At 39.3% G+C, this 22202-nt stretch overlaps 1 protein-coding gene across 2 annotated transcripts in view; it reads left to right on the forward strand.

The window, feature by feature from the left end:
• Window positions 1-1199: 1199 nt before the first annotated feature.
• Window positions 1200-22202, forward strand: part of TPCN2 (two pore segment channel 2) — a 33129-nt gene continuing 12126 nt past the window's right edge. Inside the window, exons 1-18 of one of the 2 annotated variants that reach the window (XM_052811528.1) lie at window positions 1200-1371; window positions 3568-3632; window positions 4927-5003; window positions 5633-5810; window positions 6513-6629; window positions 8463-8569; window positions 9496-9568; window positions 10229-10297; window positions 12658-12757; window positions 13057-13122; window positions 13500-13564; window positions 16545-16642; window positions 16961-17042; window positions 18443-18529; window positions 19595-19714; window positions 20055-20114; window positions 20199-20327; window positions 20996-21045. In XM_052811528.1, the coding sequence (XP_052667488.1) occupies window positions 1260-1371; window positions 3568-3632; window positions 4927-5003; window positions 5633-5810; window positions 6513-6629; window positions 8463-8569; window positions 9496-9568; window positions 10229-10297; window positions 12658-12757; window positions 13057-13122; window positions 13500-13564; window positions 16545-16642; window positions 16961-17042; window positions 18443-18529; window positions 19595-19714; window positions 20055-20114; window positions 20199-20327; window positions 20996-21045 (1655 nt within the window). In that variant the 5' untranslated portion in view covers window positions 1200-1259. The remainder of the gene's footprint in view (window positions 1372-3567; window positions 3633-4926; window positions 5004-5632; window positions 5811-6512; window positions 6630-8462; window positions 8570-9495; window positions 9569-10228; window positions 10298-12657; window positions 12758-13056; window positions 13123-13499; window positions 13565-16544; window positions 16643-16960; window positions 17043-18442; window positions 18530-19594; window positions 19715-20054; window positions 20115-20198; window positions 20328-20995; window positions 21046-22202) is intronic. The other variant, XM_052811529.1, reaches the window with a different exon arrangement.

A 22202-nucleotide genomic window follows, 5' to 3' on the forward strand; every position in this document is an offset into this window, starting at 1 on the left:
TTCACTGTACCTGTTCCACCTGATGCCTCTAGTTCAACTGTTATCAACACTAACCCCAATTTTGTCAGTGCTTTGCTGTCTGCTGGGAATGAGAACTAACATGTAACTGCTGTTGTTCACTTTTTACTAGTGATGACTATTATGGTAAAGGTAATGTCATGGAGTTTTCCTTTTTAAGCTCTCCAAAAAGGCTGGATCTTACCCTGACTTACACAGAAGTCAGTGTAAAACTGTGATTTTTTTGACCCATCAGTTCTGCAGCTGAAGGCAAAAACTACCCCTTTGCTAATTAAAGAGTAGAGGATGGACCTGCTTTTACTGCTCAGGTTGGAATACCAAAAGGAGGGATTGATACACCTTCCTGTGTATCGTAATGCTGCCATAGCTCCCAGTATGTGGCAGAAAAGAGGGTGGAGTTGTCAAATTATGCTGACATCGACCCTTTTGAAATTGCAGCTTCATGAAATTGAAGGGTGAAAGTGTGTACGAAGAGGACCATGAGGTAAAGGGGGAGAGTAGCAAAAGTGAAGCATCTTTTATCAGTCAAAGTAGCATAAGCTAAGTCCATAGTTGCTTCTGGGCTGCCTGGGTAACTAAATACAAGTTAAGTACTTTCTGCGACTAGAGGTGTAAATGATCATCTGAGTAAGTGAATACAAGCAGGGAGCAATAATTTCTATCCTGGCTCTTATTTTCTGCATAAATCCTAAACCCAACCCCCACAGGGCCGCAGTGTTGTTCCGCAGCTCCCCCTGAGGCAGTGACTGGCTTAGAGGTACGCTCAGCCGAGGGTACCGAGTTTACAGCTGCCGTGAGGTAAAAAAGCCGCAACTCCTCGTGAGGGATATTTTTTTTAAATCGTAAACGACGTCTGGGATCTGCTCTCGTCAGTTCAGGTGAAGAACCAACACTTTTTACCAGACACTTACTGTCACGTCTTCCATCGACCCCCGACCGCCTAAAAAAAAATACTAGTTCCTGAGGCGGCGGACGCTGCCGGGGCGGGAGACGGTGCCCTCTTTGCTGCCAGAGGGAGACGGAGGTCTGTCGGGGGACAGCGCCGTGACCGAAGCCGTTTCCCGGCGGCAAGCCCGGCCGGGGCCGGGGCGGGCAGCGGCGGGAGGAGCGCCGTTCCCGCCCTCCCCCGGCAGCCGGTCACGTGCAGCGGGCGGGGGCCGCCCAGGGCGGGAGCAGCCCGCCCCGGTCCCGTCCCATCCCCTGCCGGCGGCGGTACGGAGGGAGCGCGGTGGTTGCTGTCGATGGAGGCGGGAGCCGGCGCTGAGGCGGAGCCGTTGTTGCCTCCGCAGAGCTGGCGAACGCGACGGGGGCTCTGGCGGGCCGGTGGCGGTGCCCGCTCCGCCGCTGAGGACGGTGGGTGCCGTGAGGCGGGCGGCGGCGTGCCCCGGGGCCGAGCCCGCGGCGCTGAGGGAGCCGCTGCCTGGGGCGGTGAGGCGGGCGGCGGCGGCGGGCTCGCCTTTCCCTCAAGGCTTGCCCGCTCCCCGGAGCGGGGCGGGCGGGCCGGGTACCGGAGGAGGAAACCCCTCCCGGCCTGCCGAGGGGCCGGGGCTCGGCGGGGGTCTGCCGGCCCGCCGGCGGTTCGGCGACGGCGGCGGCTGCTGCTGCCAGCAGCTCCGCCTTGGGACGGCTGTGAGGGACCCGCTGCGGCCGCCCTGGCTGGTTGAACACACTGAGCCGCTATCGCTGACCTTAGGCACAAGCCTTGGGCTGCTTCAGCCTGAGACTTGATTTTTTTTTTTTTAATATTTTTTTTTTTTTAGGTGCTGACAAATTTTTTTTCTCTAACTCAGTGAACGTTAGAGGTCAGACTTCTCAATTCCCTCAGGAAAGGTTCCTTTGGTGACCTCGGGTTCTCTGTTTTCAGGGTATCACATCATTTACGTGAACCTTCTTTTTTTTGTTCCCTGTTTGTTCAGTGTCAAAAGTGCAGTGCAGTCTCAGAGAGATCCTGCACGCCCAAACTGAGCAGTACTTTAATCATCACTTGTGACTAAGTGTCACTTGCTGTGACTAAGAATTGCAGAATAAATTGGACATCCTTGGAAACATGCAGGGAGAATGTGTGGGTTTTTAGTTTTTTTTTTTTTAAAAAAAAAAACAATCAAGCCTGAAATTGCTAAAGTAACCATTTCTTGGTAATTTCCCTGGTTTTGTTTTATATTAAGAACAGTTGCTTCGATTCTGCCCCTTCAAAATCGTTGGGATCAACGCTAGCCTTGGTGTGTGCTCCAAGAAACGAAAGCTTTTGCTGTCCTTGCTATCCTTTTAACTAATACTCTTCCTTTAAACAACTTTATTTTTATCTCACTGGTGTGTCATGTCTTGAAAAAGGTAAGATCTTTATTGCATGAGCCTGGCTTGTCTCCTGTTTATGCTCAGTCTTCTTGCACCGTGGTTCATATCAGAATCAGTATAGTGTTGTTGCTTACGCTCAGATAAATAGTGACATTTAAAAACTGTTTGCAGTCTTTGTAGAAAATTGATGCCACTGAATCATGTGGAACATAAAATCGTCTGGGACTCAGATCAGTGGTGTTCCTGGCGTTGCATGGAGAACGTTGTGCTAGCCCTGGGACTGACTCTTTCTCACTGTGTCCCATGCTGTGTTTGCTGTCTCCTGAGAGGGGATGGTATGAAGTGCTCCTCGGGCCTCTTCCCTAGTGTAGGAAGGTTACACTAGCACGTATTTTTCATATCTCTAGCCCCCTCGGCTTTCTCTCTTTTTTTTTTTTTCCCTTCCCTTTTTTTTTTCTTTCTCATTTTGGCCATAACTTCCTTTGTCTCTCTTGTTGTCTTAATTGCCAGGTGGGTTACTTAAAGGTCCTAATTCAAGTGAACGCGAGTGATTGCCCTTTGTACTTTATGTATACATCTTCATATGGACTGCTTAGTAACGGGGTTTGAAATGTTGCATAGTAACTAATTTGGTGATATTTTATTTCACTTTGTGTATTTTCACCCCTTTCTGTGTCTTGAACTCTGATCTGTTTGATATGGTAATAATAACTATGAGGACAAATTAAAAAAGGGCTTAATTTTGTTCTCATCTGACTGGAGATTTCTGTTGGTTTTGGAGAGAACAAGGTTAATCTAAACCTCAGTACCTTTATTAAACAAAAGTAAAAATGCCTAGAATACTAGTCTCTGATTTTTCCAGCTTCACTTGACTGTACACTTTGTCAAAGAATAATTTGATTGAAGCTCTGTTACGATGCATGTTACTTAGGACTTTTCTCTGTATAGCAATACCATGTGATAGCTATTTAACTACTAGTGTAATCTAGCTACTTAAGCTAAACATAAGAGAGAATCTGTACACAAAATACGGAAAGATTCATGATGCGTTTGAGATGATTATTATTTATTTAATTTAATGCACAGTGCTGCTGACAGAGCAAACGTGGCAGGAGCTTTCTCTTTACTTTTTGTGTGTGTACAGTGCCCTTTGTCATGAGAACCACAGTTGTGGAGCTTCTGTTAACTGATAAGCAAGCTGTAGGCTTTATCTAAAATACAGCAAGTGATTCTTATTTTTTTTTAACTTCATAGGTACTGGAACTGATAATGACCTTTATATAAATCAAGCCGTAGTATTTATTGAAGATGCAATACAGGTAAATATAACTTATTTGTTAGCTATTATGCTTCCTATGCTGGATATTTGTCACACATTCTGCTAGCTTTTAAGTTTTTATGTGTTCAGGTAACATTGTTCAGGTAACTCGATGTAATATTGTCTTGATTTACAAAGCAAAATTAGAAATCCAAATTCCTGTAGTATGCAAGTTTCAGTGAACTTCTGCCTCGGAGAAACATGTTTTTCCACACAATGAAATAGATAGTGTCTTCTCTTCAAGGTTGTCAAAAGACATGCTGGTTTGTGGGGTGGTTTTCGGTTTGGAGTTTGTGTTTTGGGGATTTTTTTGAGAGTGACTGTCCTTACTGCTAAGAGAAACTATCTGAGCAAACCCTGTAATTTGCCTCTAAATCTGACTACTTGCGTAGCTTAAAGAGCTGGTAGAGTTTAAGGCTAGCTTCAAGCGAGAAGGTGGAACTCTTGTTTCAGCTGTACTTAGTGCCTTTGGAAATATTCATTCTCTCTTTGTCTCTCCTTTACTGGCCGTTACTGCAGAATCCTAGATACTGTTATCTCCCAGTTATTAGTTGCAGGCAGTGGGAACGCTGGAGGGCAGTTCTTGAGCTCTTTTGCTGCATTCAGGTAGCTTTTGGTTGGGAGATTTCTGGGGATCAGATATATTTAAGGTATGCACACCTTTCTGGAACCGGATACTTCTCAGCGGAGGCAGAGTAACAGCAGCCCAGGAGCAGCTGCTGAGGAGGGGCTGAGCAGACTTCAGCAAAAGCAGGCCCGTTCTGAAGAATCACGGGTACTTCCTTGAACTTAAAGCGTGTTTTGTTTAGAGACCTAGGTTGAGGTCTCTTGTATTCAGAACTAAATTCTTTGCATCTTGTGGCTTTTTGGAAGAGAAAGACAAAAGAAGATCCGTGAATGGAATGAATGCTAGAAAGGTAACCTAAATGGGTGGACCATTTCGGCAAGTGAGTAGGCACTGAATTATTACAGGTGCTGTTATTTGTAATGATGATAATGCTTGCTTCAGATGACTGCCACACAGTTTGATTATCTGTGCAATGGTGTGGTCTTTAGATTAGGAAAACTTCATTAAAATCTTTCCCATTGCATACGTGTAGGCTACAGCTATGGTCATTGATGAGTGACACTTTATTAACTTGTACAATAATTTCTTTATCTTATTGTGAAACTGGAATTGTCTCAAGACTTGAGCTTTGTTATTTAGAATTTGGTTTATTTTGGTAACTTGATCTTTGTCTTTGAGACAAACTGAATATAATGTTTGAATTATCCTTTTTGCTTTCCGCCTTCAGTATCGATCTATAAATCACCGTGTGGACTCCAAATCCCTGTGGCTTTATCGATGGTACTATTCAAGAACTTGCCAGTGGTAAGAACTTGGTATTCTTTTAGCTTTTTGTTTAGGAGTAAGTCTTTATAAAAAATTATTCTTCATCTTTCTTTTTTGCTAAATAATTAGATAATCGTGCTTTTATCCTTATAAGAACTTACTGTAGGAAGCAAGTAGATTGACTACATGTGAACATGATAGAAGTGGAAAGCAACAAGTTATATGAAAGTGTGATCATGTAGATGGCTCTTTGGAACAGCTGTAGGACTGTTGCATGAATGGACTATTGGCATGATTTACAGCACTGTGTGTTAGAGTGTTTCCAGGTGTCTATTTCTAAACATGTTAAATAGTGGTAAGATTGCTTGCTGCTGTTAGTTTCAAAAGAACACCACCTAAGGTTATTTGGTGGTCAGCAGTTATGTTGTTATAATGCAGGCAACAGCATGCTAATCAAGTTCTACGTCTTGGTCTAACCCATTTGTGTTAAGTATGATATTATAAAGCTTGGTTTACTTCTAAGAAAATTGCTTTACTGTAAGTACTTTGTTATTCTTTTGACTCATTTTGTGGATTTGGTGTTTTTGGGGGCTTGGGTTTTTTTTGGTTTGTGTTTGGTTTTTTGTTGTTTTTTTTGTTTTTTTTTAATTTCATCTCTATCCAAACAGGATTTTGAGTTTAACCATCACTATAATCCTGGCTTTGGCTTTCATTGAAAAGCCTTCTTCACTTACTGTCACGTCAGATGTACGATACCGCCTTCCTGCGTGGAATCCTCCGTGTGGCCTAACAGAAAGCATTGAGCTGCTTTGCTTTCTTGTGTTTGTGGTTGATGTATCCGTGAAGGTGAGCATCACGTTCATCTCATATTGAATGAAATACTAGGTGTGTTGTGCAGCTCAGTAGGCATAGTCAGTGTGGCTTTTCTCCATTTTATATTTTGGTAAATGCAGTAGAGCTGTTATTCAGATCTTGGATTTACATGATGAGGTTGCTTTGCTTTATTAAAGCCTTTCTTTCAGAGAAATTAGAAAGTGCATGTTTCCTGAATTAAGAAACTTACTGCTTTTTTTTTTTTTTTAAACCTAAGAAATAAAAACTCTTGTTTGTGTGGAATCAGTGAAATGAATTTTGCTAATAATACAATGATTCTGGCTTAGCTGCTTGTATTAGGCTATAAAAATTGGGTTATGTAATAATCAAATATATGCCAGTTCATTTAAACAAAATAGAAATAGTCAGAAACTGAACTTTTCTTTGGGTGTTTGTTTCTGGAAAATCTTTTTATGCTTATTAATTGGACATTTTTTTTGCATTTGAAGGATTCCTCTCGCGTGGACTGTGTGTACCTCTCACTTTTACTGACCTTTATTTAGTTCTTCTAGAAAAATTCTCTGATCCATGTACTTGTGCTTGGATTTCAGGGAGCTCTTTATGACACTGGTGTAAAATTACAAATACTTGGAAAACAATTGGTGCTGACTTATTAGGGCGTTGGAATTTATTATTAAAATAAGTTGTTTTTTGGTTTTTTTTTCCCATCCCCAGAGTTACTTAATTGGATGGGAAGAATTTTGGAAGAATAAATGGCTAGTGGCTTATATACTGACGTTAATTGTTTCCCTTACTGATTGGATTGTATCACTGAGTTTTCTCTGCGCAGAGGTAAGAACTGCTTTCTGCAGAAACAATCAAACAGCAACTTAGTTGTGGAGAGTGGCAGAGGAGAAGAACCTGCAAAGCGATAGTCAGCAGGGCATATGTGGCATGTTGGAGAATTAGGGGAAGACGGCGTGGTGGTTCATTTTTGGTCTTTGATAGGTGGGTAAATACACTGAAACACAAAAAATGTTTGGTGTAATGTAGCTTCTCAAGGGATTCTCTTTGATTCTTAATATAAGATGTGAGTTCACTGGTAAAATTAAATAAGGCTTTGTTGCTATAGTCTGTCAGCAGTCAAAGAGTACAGAGGAAACTGGTTGCATAGCGCCAATTTTGTCATACAGTTGGAGAATGATGTTCTTGATTCAACGGCAGTGTCTATGTAGTGATGTGTAAGTAAAAGGTAATTGTATAGTTTAATAACTGCTTTCTAAGATGAAGCTGCGTCGTGTTCAAAACAATTGTGTCCTGAGAGGAATGTCAGTTTTGTGAAACAGTTCTGAAGGTGTCCTCCTTTAGGTAATATTGCAATCTCTCAATTGATTTTCTCTGCCATGACATAACTCTGCATGAAATTAGTTGTTGTTCACTTACAATCAACATTAAGAAAATACTAATATGGTAAAAATGCTGGGAAGCAAAAGAGGCAGAAATCTTGAATGTTGCTTCTTATGTTCTTGTGTTAAAGCCATTATCTGTTGCCTTCAGATAACTTTCAAAGCTATTTCAAATTATTGGCTGTATTAGTCAGGATTAGGCTGGCTACAGTTGCAACTATTAGTAACACACTGTTTAGTTGTTCATGCTTCAGTGGTCATAGTTGACCACTGGTCACAGCTGTCCAGGATGTGATGTAGTATCAGAGAGATGATCCTAAAATGTTGAAAGAACATGTCACTTAAGCTTACAAGCATCAAACTATGAGAAAAATGCCAATGTCCTTTTCATATTCAAGCCAAATAAATATAATGTGGCTGAAAGAATTTAATTATCTAGGATGAAGATTGTGCTTACAACATGGGGAAGAAGTGATTGTGAAGTTTTTAGGTATGATAGCGGACAAGTAGTTTGAACAGGAGCCTCCCATACAAAGCAGTGGCAGAAGGAGCATTTTAACTGCTGGGATGTACGAACAAGGGAATAGTGAGGAAGAAAGTGATTTTTTTGTTGTTATGTGTGGCCCTGAGAAGACTAATCCTAAAAAGCAGGATGATGAAATACTTGAAGTAGCTGATAAGTCACAGAAGTATCTTGAAGGCTGGCAACTGTCTTGAATGCAAGAATCAAACAGCTTAATTGCTTTAGTGTATGTTAAGGAAAATAAAGGCAATAACCTGTTTGAGTCTTGTCAGAGGCAGAAAATGCTAGTAATTAGCAGGCCCTTTAATTATAAAAAGGCTGAAAATTGAAATCAAGCACTTATTTTCAAAATGTGCATCTGTTTTTACTGAAAGTAGGTTGCTATTAATTCCCTTCTTGAAATGGACCTTGGCAGAAAATATTAAAAAGCCATCTCTTGACCTGCTCGCTTTGTCTACCCAGCAGTGAAGTTAGATTGTTTATAATTAGTGGCCTGATGAGGCTATTGAAATGCCAATGTGCTTTTTTAAAGCAATCTCTCATTCTGTTAATGAGGCACCCGTATGTATAAAATCTTTCGTGTGCTTTGTGACTTCAGTGGGACAAATTTAGCTTCTGAGGACAGCCTTTTTATGTTACACTGTTGACTTTGTTGATACGTTTATCAGTGGTTTTTGACAAACTTGTATGGAAAATATTTGTGGTGTTTAGTCTTATGGGAACTCAGTATCTGATCCATTGTCTTGTTTTTTACAGGATGTGAGAATAAGAAGAATTCTTCGTCCTTTCTTTCTCCTTCAGAATTCTTCTATGATGAAGAAAACATTAAAAAGTATCAACAGCACATTGCCTGAAATGGCAAGGTAGGTAATAGCATAGAAAACCTCCTTTCACAGCAAGTGTGTAGTTACCATTAGTATTCTGCAGTGACACCTGATGGTCTAGCTAAGTGGTTGGTGAGATCTGGTAGTAATGGATGAAGTGTTGTGTTAACCCTTTGGTTCCTTTAGTCTGTAAAATTTCTCTAGAATGCATGTGATGTGACTCTGTATGTAACAGATAAGGTTTTTGATGCTAGTTGAGTGGGTTTTTTTAATTCTGTATGTGTTACATACAGCCCTTTTGTAAGGGAAGAACTGAGGCATCACCTGGGTAAAGGTCTATGCTGTGTAGCTTCTCAGAGGTATGGGTAGACACACATGTACTTGTCTTCCAGTCATGAGTGCCACACAACAAATAACTCTTTCTTTATACCTTCAAAGTGCTTCAGCTTTTTCATTTCTAAATGGTTTTGGCCATATATGTATTAAATTTTACTGTCATTAGAAAAGTTGAACGGGAAACCCCACTGGTAAAATCATAACCAGGCAGCACGATGCTTTTTGAAAGAGATCGCTTCCTGTGACAAGGGTTGTGTGTATGTACAGCTTATAGAACTCACTGTCCTTGCCTGTTACTTTTTAACTAACAAGTCCCAGGGGAATCAAAGGTGTATGCAAGCCAAGATGTTGTATTTTGACCAGAGGGTATAAATACGGTCCTAACTTTAGAAAAACAAGTGTTAAAATCTCATTGACCTCACAACTGTCTAAGCTCGTGCTGAGGAGTCCTGAACAAGTGTGATTCTTATTCTGAATCAAAGCTTAGATCATCTTCTGTTAACTCCATATAGCTTCTTAAAAATACCCATGGTTTTCTTTATATGGCATTCTTTTGCATTTTCAGCAGAGGGTATTAAGAATAAGGTAGAGTTGGTATTAATGCATATGATACGTTTTCTTTCCAACAGTGTTGTTCTACTACTAGCTGTTCATCTGTCTCTCTTTACCATGTTTGCCATGCTGCTGTTCGCTCGAACAAAGGTAACCAAATATATTTATGTGTTGGTAGATCTCAGTGTTTTGGTTTTTTTCTTTACTTGCGTAGCTGCTGCATGTCTAGTTTTATAATCAAACTAGTGAAACTCGTTTCCCTTGAAAAGGTCATGTTACCTTGTCAAGCTTACTGGGATGAGTTTAAAGTTCATTTAGGGATATTTAACCTGTGCATAGTATCCATGCTGTTTCTGTAAGTGTGCATGAGAAGGCCCCTCAGAATAGTGTTAGTATCTCTTCATCCTTTAGTGAAGAATTTTTTCCAGTCTCTACTTTGCTTCTTAAGTGATAATGCTCCTTCCTACTCCACAACTGAAATCTTTCACTCTTGCTGTAAGCTGTGGCATATTATTTTATCAGTCTAGCTCCACCGCTCAGAGCGAAGTTAGATGGTTCCATACTAAAATGTGATCAACATCTTTGTTTATGGTCCTGCATGTTACTGGTACTGATGCCATTATCACAGGTGTGAAATTGAAAGTCTGTTTATACAAGAGGCTTCCTTGTACAGTTCTCCAGTTTGATCCTTTGAGTTACTTTCTCTGCTTTTGTTGAAACAACCTATGCTGTTCTGTGTCCAAAGCTCTTAATCTTGTCACTTTTTTGTTTATATTATCACTCATTTCTCTTTATCTTTTCCTTATCTAGCTTTTTGCTAAGTTTAGTTTCTTCTGTGTTTTCTTATCTTCCAATACTGGTATCCCTGGCCATTCCTTGGTAGGTTTTTGCCTGGTTTTGCCTGCAGCACTCTGATGTTTTGGTTTCTGATCTCTTTGTTTCTTCGTCTGTTTTTTCTCTTCCTGCTTCCGAAAAGCAAATTTGAAATATTGTGGTTAAAAATCACTTTTGTGTTCCAGTGCTCTTGGTATGTTCCCTCTCTCCTAAACTTCCTGTATCTTACTGTATCATACTTGGATTTTTTTTTTTTGTCCTTACTTTTTAAGGCCTTCCATAACTGTGCTCCTGTGAGCACAGAGATTTGTTGCGTATTTCTCCCAGTAATTTTAGTCCTCTCCTTAATCTCAGTTTTGCACCTTCATTCCTACTGCAATTTGCACTTGAGCCTGCCTCTAGTCTTCCTTACGATCGGCAAATTCCTTGAATTCCCATGTCATAGAATTTCTGAAATTAGAAGCAGAGCTCTATTTTTCCCCTTTGTTTAGTTGCATGCTGAATCTTTGTATTAACTCTGTATGTCACATCTAATTTTAGTTATGAGCTATCCCAGCAGATGGGAATATAACTAGTATACTTGAACCAGTCAAATCTGTATATATTTAAGTGAAAAATAACATATTAGAGAGCAGTCTTTCTTTCCTTTTTTGATTTGCTAGTCTAATACCCTTTCAAACTAATTGTATCTAACCAGGCAAAATACTGGAAGCGAGTTCTAAAAATACATTTAGTAATGAAATTCATGCCTCTAGATTTTTGCCTTGTCTTGTGTATGTCCTCTAGAGGTACATTTTTTCCAGTCTTTGCAGCAGATTCAAGGGCTGTTTGTTCTGTGCTGCATGATTTGTGTTTGTATTCTTTGCACTCTGCATCTTTTTCTAGCTGTCTCTACTTGAACTTGGGGAAAAAAGGAAAATGATGCAAGATCAGCCTCCCAGTGTGTTTTTGATGAAAATTCTGATACTATCAGAGCTTTAGCAGATCATCTGATGTTTCCACTGAGCCACAAAATAATTTTTATGACCTTAGTTACCAGAGTATTTGCAAATATTTTTTCGGTGCTGTAGCACTGATCTTTTTTTGTTTGTTTGTTTGTTTGTTTGCTTTTGGTTTTTTTCCCAATATGTTTAAGCTCTATGTGATGTTTTCATTGATACTGCACGTAGCATTTTGAATCTTCATTCTCTTCAAAACAGAACAGTTGCATGTTTTCCACCTGCCCAACAACTCCTGTAATGTGCACTAATGCTGGCTATAGCGTATTGCTTTATATTGTGTGATCTTATTTGTTGTAAATATTTATTTCCTCTAAAATAAGATGAGGACTATCCTTGTACTCATATTTTAAGTACATCTTCATGTACGTTATTGGAAAGAGACCTAAAACTTGTCTGGCTGTGTTCTGTGTAGATCCTACTGTAATTAAACAGAGCCCCTTCAGTATGTAAGGGGATAACTGCGGAAAGGGGAAAACGTCTGCTCTGAGTAGTGGTAGTAATTTTTGTGCAAATAACTAATTCAGAGGATGTTAAGTGTTCCGTCTGAAAGTCAAAGGGGAAGTGAGAGACATTTCATGCACAGAGTATGCTAGTAGAGCTGTAGGTGTTTGAGAGGAGGTCAACAATTATAGGCAAGGATCTTTTGTAACACAGTAGTTATTGAGGGAGCTCTTGATTACTGAGGAAGCTGTTTTGTTTTTGTTCTTCAGTGCAGACAAGATCTATTTTAATATTGTCCTCAAATTGTATTCTACTTTTGGACAACTCCTGGAGTATAGGCCAAGAGTATACAATTCAGGGTAATTAGGTTTCCATCTATGCCAAGGTACAGCATGCTGTAGCTGGAATAACAAAGGAAGCAGCTTCTGTTCTATGCTAAATTTTATAATACAAGTTGAGACTGAAGGTGGTATTAGTCTGTGATTTTTTTTTTTTATTTATTTTTTTTTTTATTTTTAAATCATGTTTAGGGAGTCCTTTTATCTCCAGTACACTAATATCTCTTGAAGGCTGAGAGGTGATGCTTTTTATATCAATCAAGGGTGGCTTCAGATTCCTGTATTGTCTGTTTGTGACACTATTGTTCTTCCTGGATCTGAGGTGCTAGCTAGACATAACTTCTCTATTGAGCTTCCTGTGTCTGTCTTAGCTTGCTGTTCTTACTTATGTTTTTAATGGCTGTTAATAACTGAAGTGAGTGCACTGTATTCCTACACATTGTCCTATTTTTTATGCTTGTCTCGTGCTTTTTCATGGGGTAGATTTGATTGCGTGTGTAAGAAATAGATTGTTGACTGTTTGTTTTTTTTTTTTTTTTTTTTTAAATTTTTGTTCCCCTTTCTTGGTAAGACATTCTTAGTCAATCTTCAGTGTTTCTCTAACAATGAGCATCTCTTTGACTAGGATGGCCAGCAGGATAAGGAGTGGGTGGGGTATTTCCGGAATTTGCCAGATTCGCTGACATCACTGCTAGTCCTGCTAACTACTGCAAATAATCCTGATGGTGAGCAGTCTTTCAGAAATAACTCTTGTCTTTCTTTTCAAAGAATTATAGAGTAAGGTTATCTTCAGGCTACTATGACTATTGTTTCAGCTGATAGTTCTTAGTACAACCAGAGGAAGGTTATGTAAAGATTTTTCATGCCTTTAGTAACTTGATTCTTGCCTTTCCGTTGTAATTATATATGCAACTCTAAAGTGGAGCTATATAAGAGCTTTTGGCAATTGTAAAAAATTGATAGAGGTCTCCAGTTTTCATCTTAAGCCTTAAATTCTTATTTCCTTTTTTGTTAAATCTGATAGTGATGATTCCTGCATATTCTAAGAATCGAGCATATTCAATCTTCTTCATACTCTTCACTGTATTAGGTAAGTTACCTCTTGTCTTCAGTAATTTAAATGCACTTTAAGTTTGACACTTGTGCTTACCAGCTGCAGCGTGGTTTGTTTTTCTAGGAAAGTTTAATCATAAATTTCTCTTTTTCTGTGTTTCTTCCAATTACTGTGTAGTGTCTTGTAAGATAATTTTCGTGGAAGGTTCTTATGGTTTGGGTTTTTTTTCAGTAACGTATCACAGGGGAGTGGATACATTACAGTATAATCAAAAATTAAAAACATTTTGGAAATCAAACGCAAAAAAACTAATCCTTTTTAAATTTTACATCTGATTTACTATATACATTGAAACTTCTTTGAGAAACAGATATGTATTCTAATAATTCTTACTGCCTCTTTTTCTCTGATAGGCAACTTGTTTCTAATGAACTTGCTTACAGCAATAATATACAACCAGTTTCGAGGATACCTTCTGGTGAGTAAAGTATTCCTAATCTCTGTCTTCTACCATAATCTTAAAAATGTGAAGCCCTGAATATTAAAAGTTTCAACTGTGTTAAAGCAGTGTGCCCATCCTAGTTGTAGATATGGTTTTAAGATACTAAAGGCTCTTTGCTGTAGATTCTTTTCCCCATATATGCTGTTGTAGCTTGATCCCCTTCCATGACAAAATTACCTGCTTGTATACTTCCACGTACGCTGTGTATCTGCAACTTTGACTATTATGGCGGGGGGGGGAATCAAACTATTATAAAACTGAACAAGGACAAGCGAACAAGTAACTTAAACTTGGTCTCTGAAAAGAAAACCTGCTGTACTATTTGAATAGCTATTGTTGCAACTCGTAGCATTTAATTTCTCTGAGTAGAACACCATTAGAAACCTTCAATAAAAAAGAATCACTGACTAAAACATCTTCGTGTTTGGTATTTTTTACTTCATCCTTACCATGATGGGTGGGTGTGATGTTAGAATGATTAGGGCAGTCTGCTGCCTCTAAAAGATGGACTTGAGCCTTGTGATTGACTTGTGCCAGAAGCAGTTGCCAGTAGGTATAGTAGTTATTCTTGGTAGTATTCAGTCTCAAATAAAAGGAACCTGTGCTTACCCTCCATGCAATACCAGTCATCCGTGTAATACTTTAATGTGCTTCTTGAAGATGCCTGATCATATGTGATTCTCTCCATTTTGTGGAATGTGAATCTCATTTGTAGTGTAATGACCTCTTTTGATTCAGGTGTCTCTATTGGAGAAGTAAAAGCTGACAAAGTCAGTGTACTTTTGCATGTTTTTCAAGGAGTGTGCAATCTGTGGTGGTGATTAAACTCATCACTAAAAGTTTTTTTTCCTTTATTAACAAGCTGTGTGATGTGCATTGTTGCATTACGTACACCAGTTGTTTAGTCTCCAACTGGGAGTGTAGTCTGGATTCCCCTAGCAGCAAATAGTGTAAGTGCTTTTGTTTTCTGTTTGAGATAGTGCAGTTGGACAATCTAGGAGGAATTGTAATGAGCTGAGGCGAGAGCATTTTAGAAAGCAAAGTCAGTCAGATGAAAGATCATCTCAGTTACTTCCAATAAAATGTATTTCATCCAAGAAGTTAAATTTGTGACTTCCCTATTGCTATTACAAAAAGAAGTAACTAACTGGATAGGTGGTGGCAGGAAGAGGCTGCATGGGTGCAGCTGGAGAACTCTAGAGCTGGGTTTATCTCCAGCAATGAATACAGAACATCCAAGGTGCTTAGCAGTTAACACACCTTGCTGCTTGGCAGTTAACACACGTGGTAGATAGTAGAAATAACACAGTGCTAGGCTAAGTATTAATGGTTATCACACTGATGGCACACAACTGAATCATTGGTCAGGCAGTTATCAGTCAAAAGGGAGCTGTCAGAACAGGCTGAGTCTTGATCAAACTGTCTTCAAACTGTTTTGAGTTTTTTCTTTGAGCTTTGTAACCTCCATGGTGAAATTTTTCTCAAGTCTTGAGTTAGTTCTTCAACAGTTTCACTTCTACCTGTGTTTTTTACTTTCCTCTTGCGTATTTTATAAAAATTCACAGTCAACAGCAATGTTTTTGGTAAAGCTGAGTCAGGGTAGCGCTATGCAAAAGCACTGGAGTCTGACAGCTAAGCCTCTGGGCAGTAGGTTAAGCTTTTTTTCCCTTTCTGCCAGTACAATGATGGCCTCTAGCTTGGAATGAAGAGCGGTTCCTGACTGCGTACGTTCCAACTGGTCTTTTCTCATGCCTATGCTTTCCTTCAGGTTTAGTAGCAGGGGAAACTCAGTGACTTTGATATTGGGTGTGATTTCCCCCTTGCTTTACATATGGTCTTATAGTTCCTTCATTATTTACTTCCCCCTTTATATATAGTGTTATAGTTTCTTCCCATTACTTAGGTAGTTCAATAGTTCGTTCAGCCCTTGAGAGGAGTGGAGTTGAGGGCTTGGGGGGAAAAGTGAAATAATAGCTGCTTTAGTAGGGCTCCAGAGAGAAGGTTAAGTTTGTGGAATAGTAAGCCTTAGGCAATATTACACAGAAGGAATGGCCCCCACCCTCTTGTAGGAGAGGGGTGTTTAAACCTAGTATGTGCAAAGAGGAATTTTTGTAATCCTTTCCTCCTGCTCTGTTTCTTCCCATCTTTCTGAATTTTCCGCTTTCCCATGTGAGAGCATGCCATAATCTGACTCCCAATAAAGTAGCTGAGTTTGAAAGTGATTATTGTGGGGAAAAAATGAAGCATGAAAAACTGCGTCTCGGGCTTTCTTCTTTTTGGCAAGAAGCTGGAGTTGGACGAGCTGTCTAACTTCTCTTTAGTTAGTAGCACAGTAGTATGAATTTCTGTGAATACTCGAGCTTTGCTGTTGCCATTGTGTCCAGAACAGGCATGTGCCTATGCAATCCAGAATTAAAAATAAACTGTGACCTGGATGTTTACTTGAACTCCAGGGACTTGTTTGCTTGCTTCCTTCCTTCTTGTACACAGAGTTCTTGAAGGGAGCGAGGCCTAGGGAAGTCTCCTATTCTGATCCCTAATCGCAAATCTGGGTTGTGTGCCAGAGGATCGGTATATTATCTGACCATAGGACATAGTACTGCATGAGTAGCTGGGTAACCCTGATCTTCCCAAAGTCCTTTTGGCAGGAATGGGCTTAATTGATTTCAGCCTACGACTCTTCATGGTATTCCTTTTAAACTGTGGAGTGTCTGTCCAGTTGGGCCCAGTATCTGGACAACTAGATCTAGTGGCTAATGACAGGGACTTTGGTGGTGGGAGAAAGAAAACTGGATTTTGCCTTCCTGAAAAAAATATTTTAGTTGAACAGATATGGCCCTTTCTGAGACTTGCAGTAGGTTCTAAGGGCTCGGCAAATAATTTACAGGTCTTACTTGTGTCATATGGTTGGATTTTCTTTAAACAAGTGCAAGTAAATTGTCTCCTTACTGTCCAGAAATCGGTTCAGTCCTCCCTCTTCAGGAGGCGACTGGGAATCCGGGCTGCATTTGAAGTGCTTTCTTCCCTGAAAGAGACTCCTGCTAATGCACAACAGTAAGTGAAGAATGTTGAAACAGTAGATTATCTGGGAGAAGAGAGCAGATTTTTGGTTGTCCTCCGTTGTTTAGTATATTTACTGAGGATCCCTTCTTGAAAAATGGCACTTTGTTGCTCATCTCTTATTTTTTTCTTTAACTGGATGTTTATAACACGCATTTTGGGACTCTTATGGGGTCTGTTCCCTTTTTATTTCTACTGCTAATTTTGTCTGCTTTTCAGAAAAGGAAAGAGGCAGGAATGCATTTGCAACAGCTTTTTTTGCCATCAAGACAGTTACCTGTTTCAGGGCCCATCCTATTTTCTTTTAAATAGGTCATATGTCAGTGTTGGGGCCTTACTACAAGTGCTGCAGAAAGTTGAAATGGATTGTCGCTGCAAGCAAGCCATCACGAGAGTAAGAACTGGATTTTCCTAGTCTTTATGTTGGTGAATATCAAATGCTCTGATGGGACAGCTGTGGAAACTGAAATTTCCTTAATCACGCCATTGATCTAGGAGTAGTAGTTTCAGCTCAGCTTTCTTTATGCTGCTTTCTTTAAGTGTGAACAGAGGCCTGGTTCAGTGTCTGTTTGTGTTTTGGTCTTCAGAACAAAAACACTCTCTAGGCAGTGATTTCACCTTAAGATTGCTACTCCTTGGTTGGTGTGATGAGGAATGCATTTACCTGTAGAGAGGTGTAGACTGATGAAAACTCTTCTTTTGCAGGGCTAATTATTTCATTTGTTTTACTTTCTCTTTGGAAGCAAGGCATTTCTCGCTGTGGTCTAGAGCTGCTGTCTGTAGCAGCTTTCCTCTACCATTTGAAAATGCCTCTTTCCACTGGATTTTAGCTGTATGGCTGGCTCCCTCTAGGTATTAATACTTGTATTAGGATACAGGGAGAGTGGTTTTGCTTAACTGAAGACGTAATTAAAGTTACTGTTCATGCCATGATTTTCAGAGATTAGGGAAATTATTTGGCTCTAATAAGAGATATGGAGATTATTGGTGTGGTTTCAGGAAGAATTATCTAAAAGTAATGTTGCTTTTTGAGAACAACATTGCAGCAGGATTTGGAAAATCCATATTGTAAGATCTTCTGCCAAAAGGAAGTGGCAGTTCAGAGCTGATGGTTATAGCATCAGCAGTTGGCTGGCTCCAATGTGAAGAAGGTTGGAAGTGGAATGAAGAGGTATGCATGTATTGCTTCCAGTTGTTGCCTGGGATAGGGGACATGTGAACAGAGTTGCCTGAAAATAAATACCCTGCTCTGTAATTATGCTGAGCTGCCCCTTGCATTGTTAGTTAGGGAAGCAAATCCAAGTTTTAGTTTTTCTTCTTGTTGTTAGTGGTTTTTTTCCATTTCTTTTGTTGCTGTGTGTGCTACAGTTGCAGTTAGTGTTGAGCATGCTATAGAACTGTCTTCATCATGTTCCAATTTGTGAAATAATTCCATCCATTCAGGTACTAACTTCTGTAGAACAGCGATAACTGACATAGTATCTTCATGCCTTGGATCATAACATAATAATGGCAATACTAGATGAGACTAAAAATTCAAGTATGTCAAAAGAGCATGCTCCTTCTTAAGCAGCATGTGATCCCAGAGAGAGAAAATAGAAAAGGTGAGACAAATCCCACAGTCATGTGGCAGTTGTGTTAAAGCAAAGCAATATTGAAGCTCACTCTAGTACCTTGATGTGGGTTGTATTACATCTCTGTTCCTAGACTTTTAAGATAGGCGCATCTTCAAAGAGTGCCAACATCCTCAGACTATTGCAGGTGTTGATCTGAATGTTTCTCTTTCATGTGAAGTCACTCAAAACGTGCTCCTGTGACCAGCTGTCAGCTACCCAGTTTCAGAAGCTCTTTGAAGAACTAGACAAAGATGCCATTAAGCAAGTAAGTATCTGACAATCATTTATAGAGTGTCATAAGTTGAGCGTGGTCTCGTGCAAAAATAAGTGCTGGTATTCTGCTGTCAAGCCTATGAACAAACTTCACAACTTGTTGAATGCAAGGCGAAATCAAGTGTCATTGATTTTTAAGTTGTTCATGGATTGTTCTTATAGTCACAAACAGTATTGCTTTGCGGGCTTTTACAGCATTAGTTTGGGATTGCCAGGTAGTGTTAAATATACAAAATGCATGGCTGTTTATTCTGTCAGCATTTTTAAGTATCTTGGCCAGACAAAATAGACAAGGGCTCTGTGTATTTTTTTTTTTAATAGGAAGATTCATTACAAGGAAACAAGGTATAGGAGTTAGACTTTTAGCATAGCGTTTCTGAAAAGTGCCGTGGAGAAATGAGTACCTCTGTAGTAAATTGTTTTTGATGAAATGTGAGGGATTTGTCTTGTTGTGACAGTCCTATATTAAAGCAATGCATCTCGGCCATATATTAGTCTTTGCAGGGTAACAAATATTCTCAGGCAAAGTCTTTTCTCCAGTCCCTGAATGAAGAATGAAATGTGGATTCTTGAAGTGTTCAGATGAAGATGGGCAGAAAGCAGTCTTTTCCACTTGGAGAAAGGGAAAAAAAAAAAAAATCAAACTTTTTGAGGGTTAGGAAATGTTCTCTTCTATGTTTGCATGTAACTAAGACTTCTGAATCTTTTAAGGGAGATTAAATGTTGGGAAATGGGGAAGGAATGTATACAATTTGTAGCTTGGTGTTTAGTTTTACCTGCTTGGGCCACTGGAGAGAGGTTGGATCATCTCCCCCCCTTTGCCATTATCTTGTGTTGTGCCATAACTGTCAACCCATTTGCTAATCAGGAATGATCTCTTGCTGCTAATAGCCAGAGCTTGAAAATGCTTTCTTACCGAAATGTCAAAATTAGCATGTGGCCTTGACATTTTGCTTTGAAAATGTCTGTTTCTCAAATCTGAGATTGGGTGTGTTTTTCCTGCATTATTAAAATGCTTACGCTTTACGTCTCAGCAAATCCTTTGTGTTCTTTTCAGCACCCTCCCAGTCCAGAGTACCAATCCCATTTTATGCAGAAAATGCAGTTTGCCTTTGGCCATCCCTACTTTGGCTACTTGGGGAATGTTGTAGCCCTTGCAAACATTATTTCTATCTGTGTAAGTAAAAGGTTTGGGTTTTTTTGTTTGTTTGGTTGGGCTGGGTTTTGGGGGGGGGGTTTTGTTTGTTTGTTTGTTTTGATTTTTTTCCCTGCTACAAACTTCAGTTCTGTTTTCGTTCTTTAGTCTCTGTTCTGATCACCACTTTTTGTAGCAGATGTCCATGTTTGGCATGCTTTAGTCATGCAAAGTCTTAGGAGAGAATACCTGCAGTTAAAAAATATATTCTGAGCTGCTTGAAAAGGTCTGCGCAAAGCATAAAAGACTGTTCTTGTGCTTAAAAATCTGTTTTATGCAGCAGTAAAGCAGTGGATTCATAAAATATTTCTTGTTGTTTAAGGTGGTTTTGGTGATGGATGCAGATAAGCAGCCGTCTGAAAGAGATGACTTCTTCCTGGGGGTAAGATGCAACAGAATTCCTACAGTTACTGCTGTTCTCTTGGGTGTCAATAATTCTAATAATTATTTTTATTTTGGGGTAAAGGCTATCAACTGCTTCTTTATCCTATACTATCTGCTGGAAATGTTGCTGAAAATTTTAGCACTGGGCTTGAAAAGATACTTGTCATACCCAAGCAATAGATTTGATGGACTTCTGACTGTAATTTTGCTGGTAAGCTTTTTGTTAACTTCTGTATTCCTGGATATGTTGACCAGTATGATTAGGAACTGCAAGAGCTAGTGGAATTGCTTTTTATTCAACACTAATATGCCGAGTTAAACAGCATGAGCCAGTGTTGTGGTTTTCAGTGGCTTGAACATTTTGGTGGCACATGGTTCTCTTAGGGTCTCCTTTCTGGAGGTAGGCTTTTTTAAATTGATGGAAATTTGGTGAGCTTTCTTATAAGCAGCCTTTTAAATGTTGTTTGGAAACATTCAGCTCTTGGAATAATTACATAAGGAATTCTGTTACATAGCTGAAATTCCCTTTGTGCTTTTTGAATTAAAAAAAAAAAAAAAGTGGTAAAATATTGGCATTATTTGGTAAAAGCCTGAAACCCATATGGCAGGTGAAGCCAACTACACGGTTAGTGTAATTCACTGTATATCCTTGTATGTGTCACTGTGGGATGATGTGTGTACGTTGGATTAATTTGGGGAATACCTGGTCAAATATGACAATTGCAGAGCTTTAAAGTGAGTCAAATTAGTGGCTTAAAGCTCTTGAGAATATTCCCTGTCAAGAAATTTACGTAATTTCTGAAACTTAGAATAACAGAGTAAGGTTTTGACTCTTTTTTTTTTTTTTTTTTTTTTTCTTTTTTTCTTCCCTAACTAAAGGTTTTGGAAATTGCAACTTTTGCTGTGTATGGATTTCCTCATCCTGGTTGGTATGTACTCTCTGTGAACTGTTGCACTTTGCTCAGTGTCTGGGGTGGGTCAGGGGAATATATGCACCTGTTCATGCACGCTGATATCACGATGCTATGATTGTCCGCCCAGTCCATAATTTACCAAACCTAGCATTTCTCACCCTTGTAGAGGCCATGCAATATGGATAAGTGAAAGAAAATTATTAATTTTTTTCATAAAATGCAGAGCTCTGTTTAGTTATCCTGAGAAGGATGCATTTATATTACTTGTAATCTGATGCAAAATAACAACTTGGCAGACCTACGCTTACTAAAGGTGCAGGAATGGGAATTTGGTACAACATACACAACCAGCTACTAACCTAGTATGTTTCAGTATCAGATTGTCCATAAGCCCAATTATATGAATTCCTAAACAGCTGGCGAAGCCCCTTCAACCTTGTATGTAGATTGAAGTCTAAGTTTTGTTTTGTGCTGTAAAATTTAGTAGAAAAATTCCCATGGAGTTAAACTATTTATCTATACTGGAATAGCAAGCTGTTGTATTTTGATTTTTCTTAAGCTGAAGCAGTTCTTGGATAACTATTGTGATCTTTTTTTTGTTATAAAAAACATAAAAATCATTGTTTTGTCTCTTAAAATTTGAAAACTGCCACCACAACAAAAGAGGAAAGCAAAGGATTCCTGGCAGATTTCCTGAATCCTACTTTCAGGGGTGATTCATAACACTTCTGATACTTTGTTTCTTTACAAAGCTCACTGTTAAGACATTGGCTTTCCCTAATTTTTCAGGATGTTATGTTGCCATCAAGAAGTTACCTTAACTTATACTAGTATCTAGGAGGAGACCTGGTAGACCTTACAGCTTGAAATGGGTTTATTTTTGAACACTACTTGCACTCCTATCACTCAAAAGCCATGGTTGCCATAAGGATATTAATTGCTAGCAATCTAATGGCGTTAACTATCGATTTAACTTACAACTTGGGTTTGATTTTTGCCCTTTGATTCTTAAATGTAGATGATTGTTTGTACTACAACAGTATCTTGAAGCGCCAGTAATACTTGTTAGATCTTTGTGTCAGTCACTGCAAACAGGTTACAACCCAGATGAGTCATTCTGAGTCCTAATGCTGCTTACGGTGTGTGCTGTTGGTAATTGCTTGCTCTGTAGA

The sequence above is a fragment of the Harpia harpyja genome, chromosome 16 (assembly GCF_026419915.1).
Source record: "Harpia harpyja isolate bHarHar1 chromosome 16, bHarHar1 primary haplotype, whole genome shotgun sequence".
NCBI classification, from domain to species: domain Eukaryota; kingdom Metazoa; phylum Chordata; class Aves; order Accipitriformes; family Accipitridae; genus Harpia; species Harpia harpyja.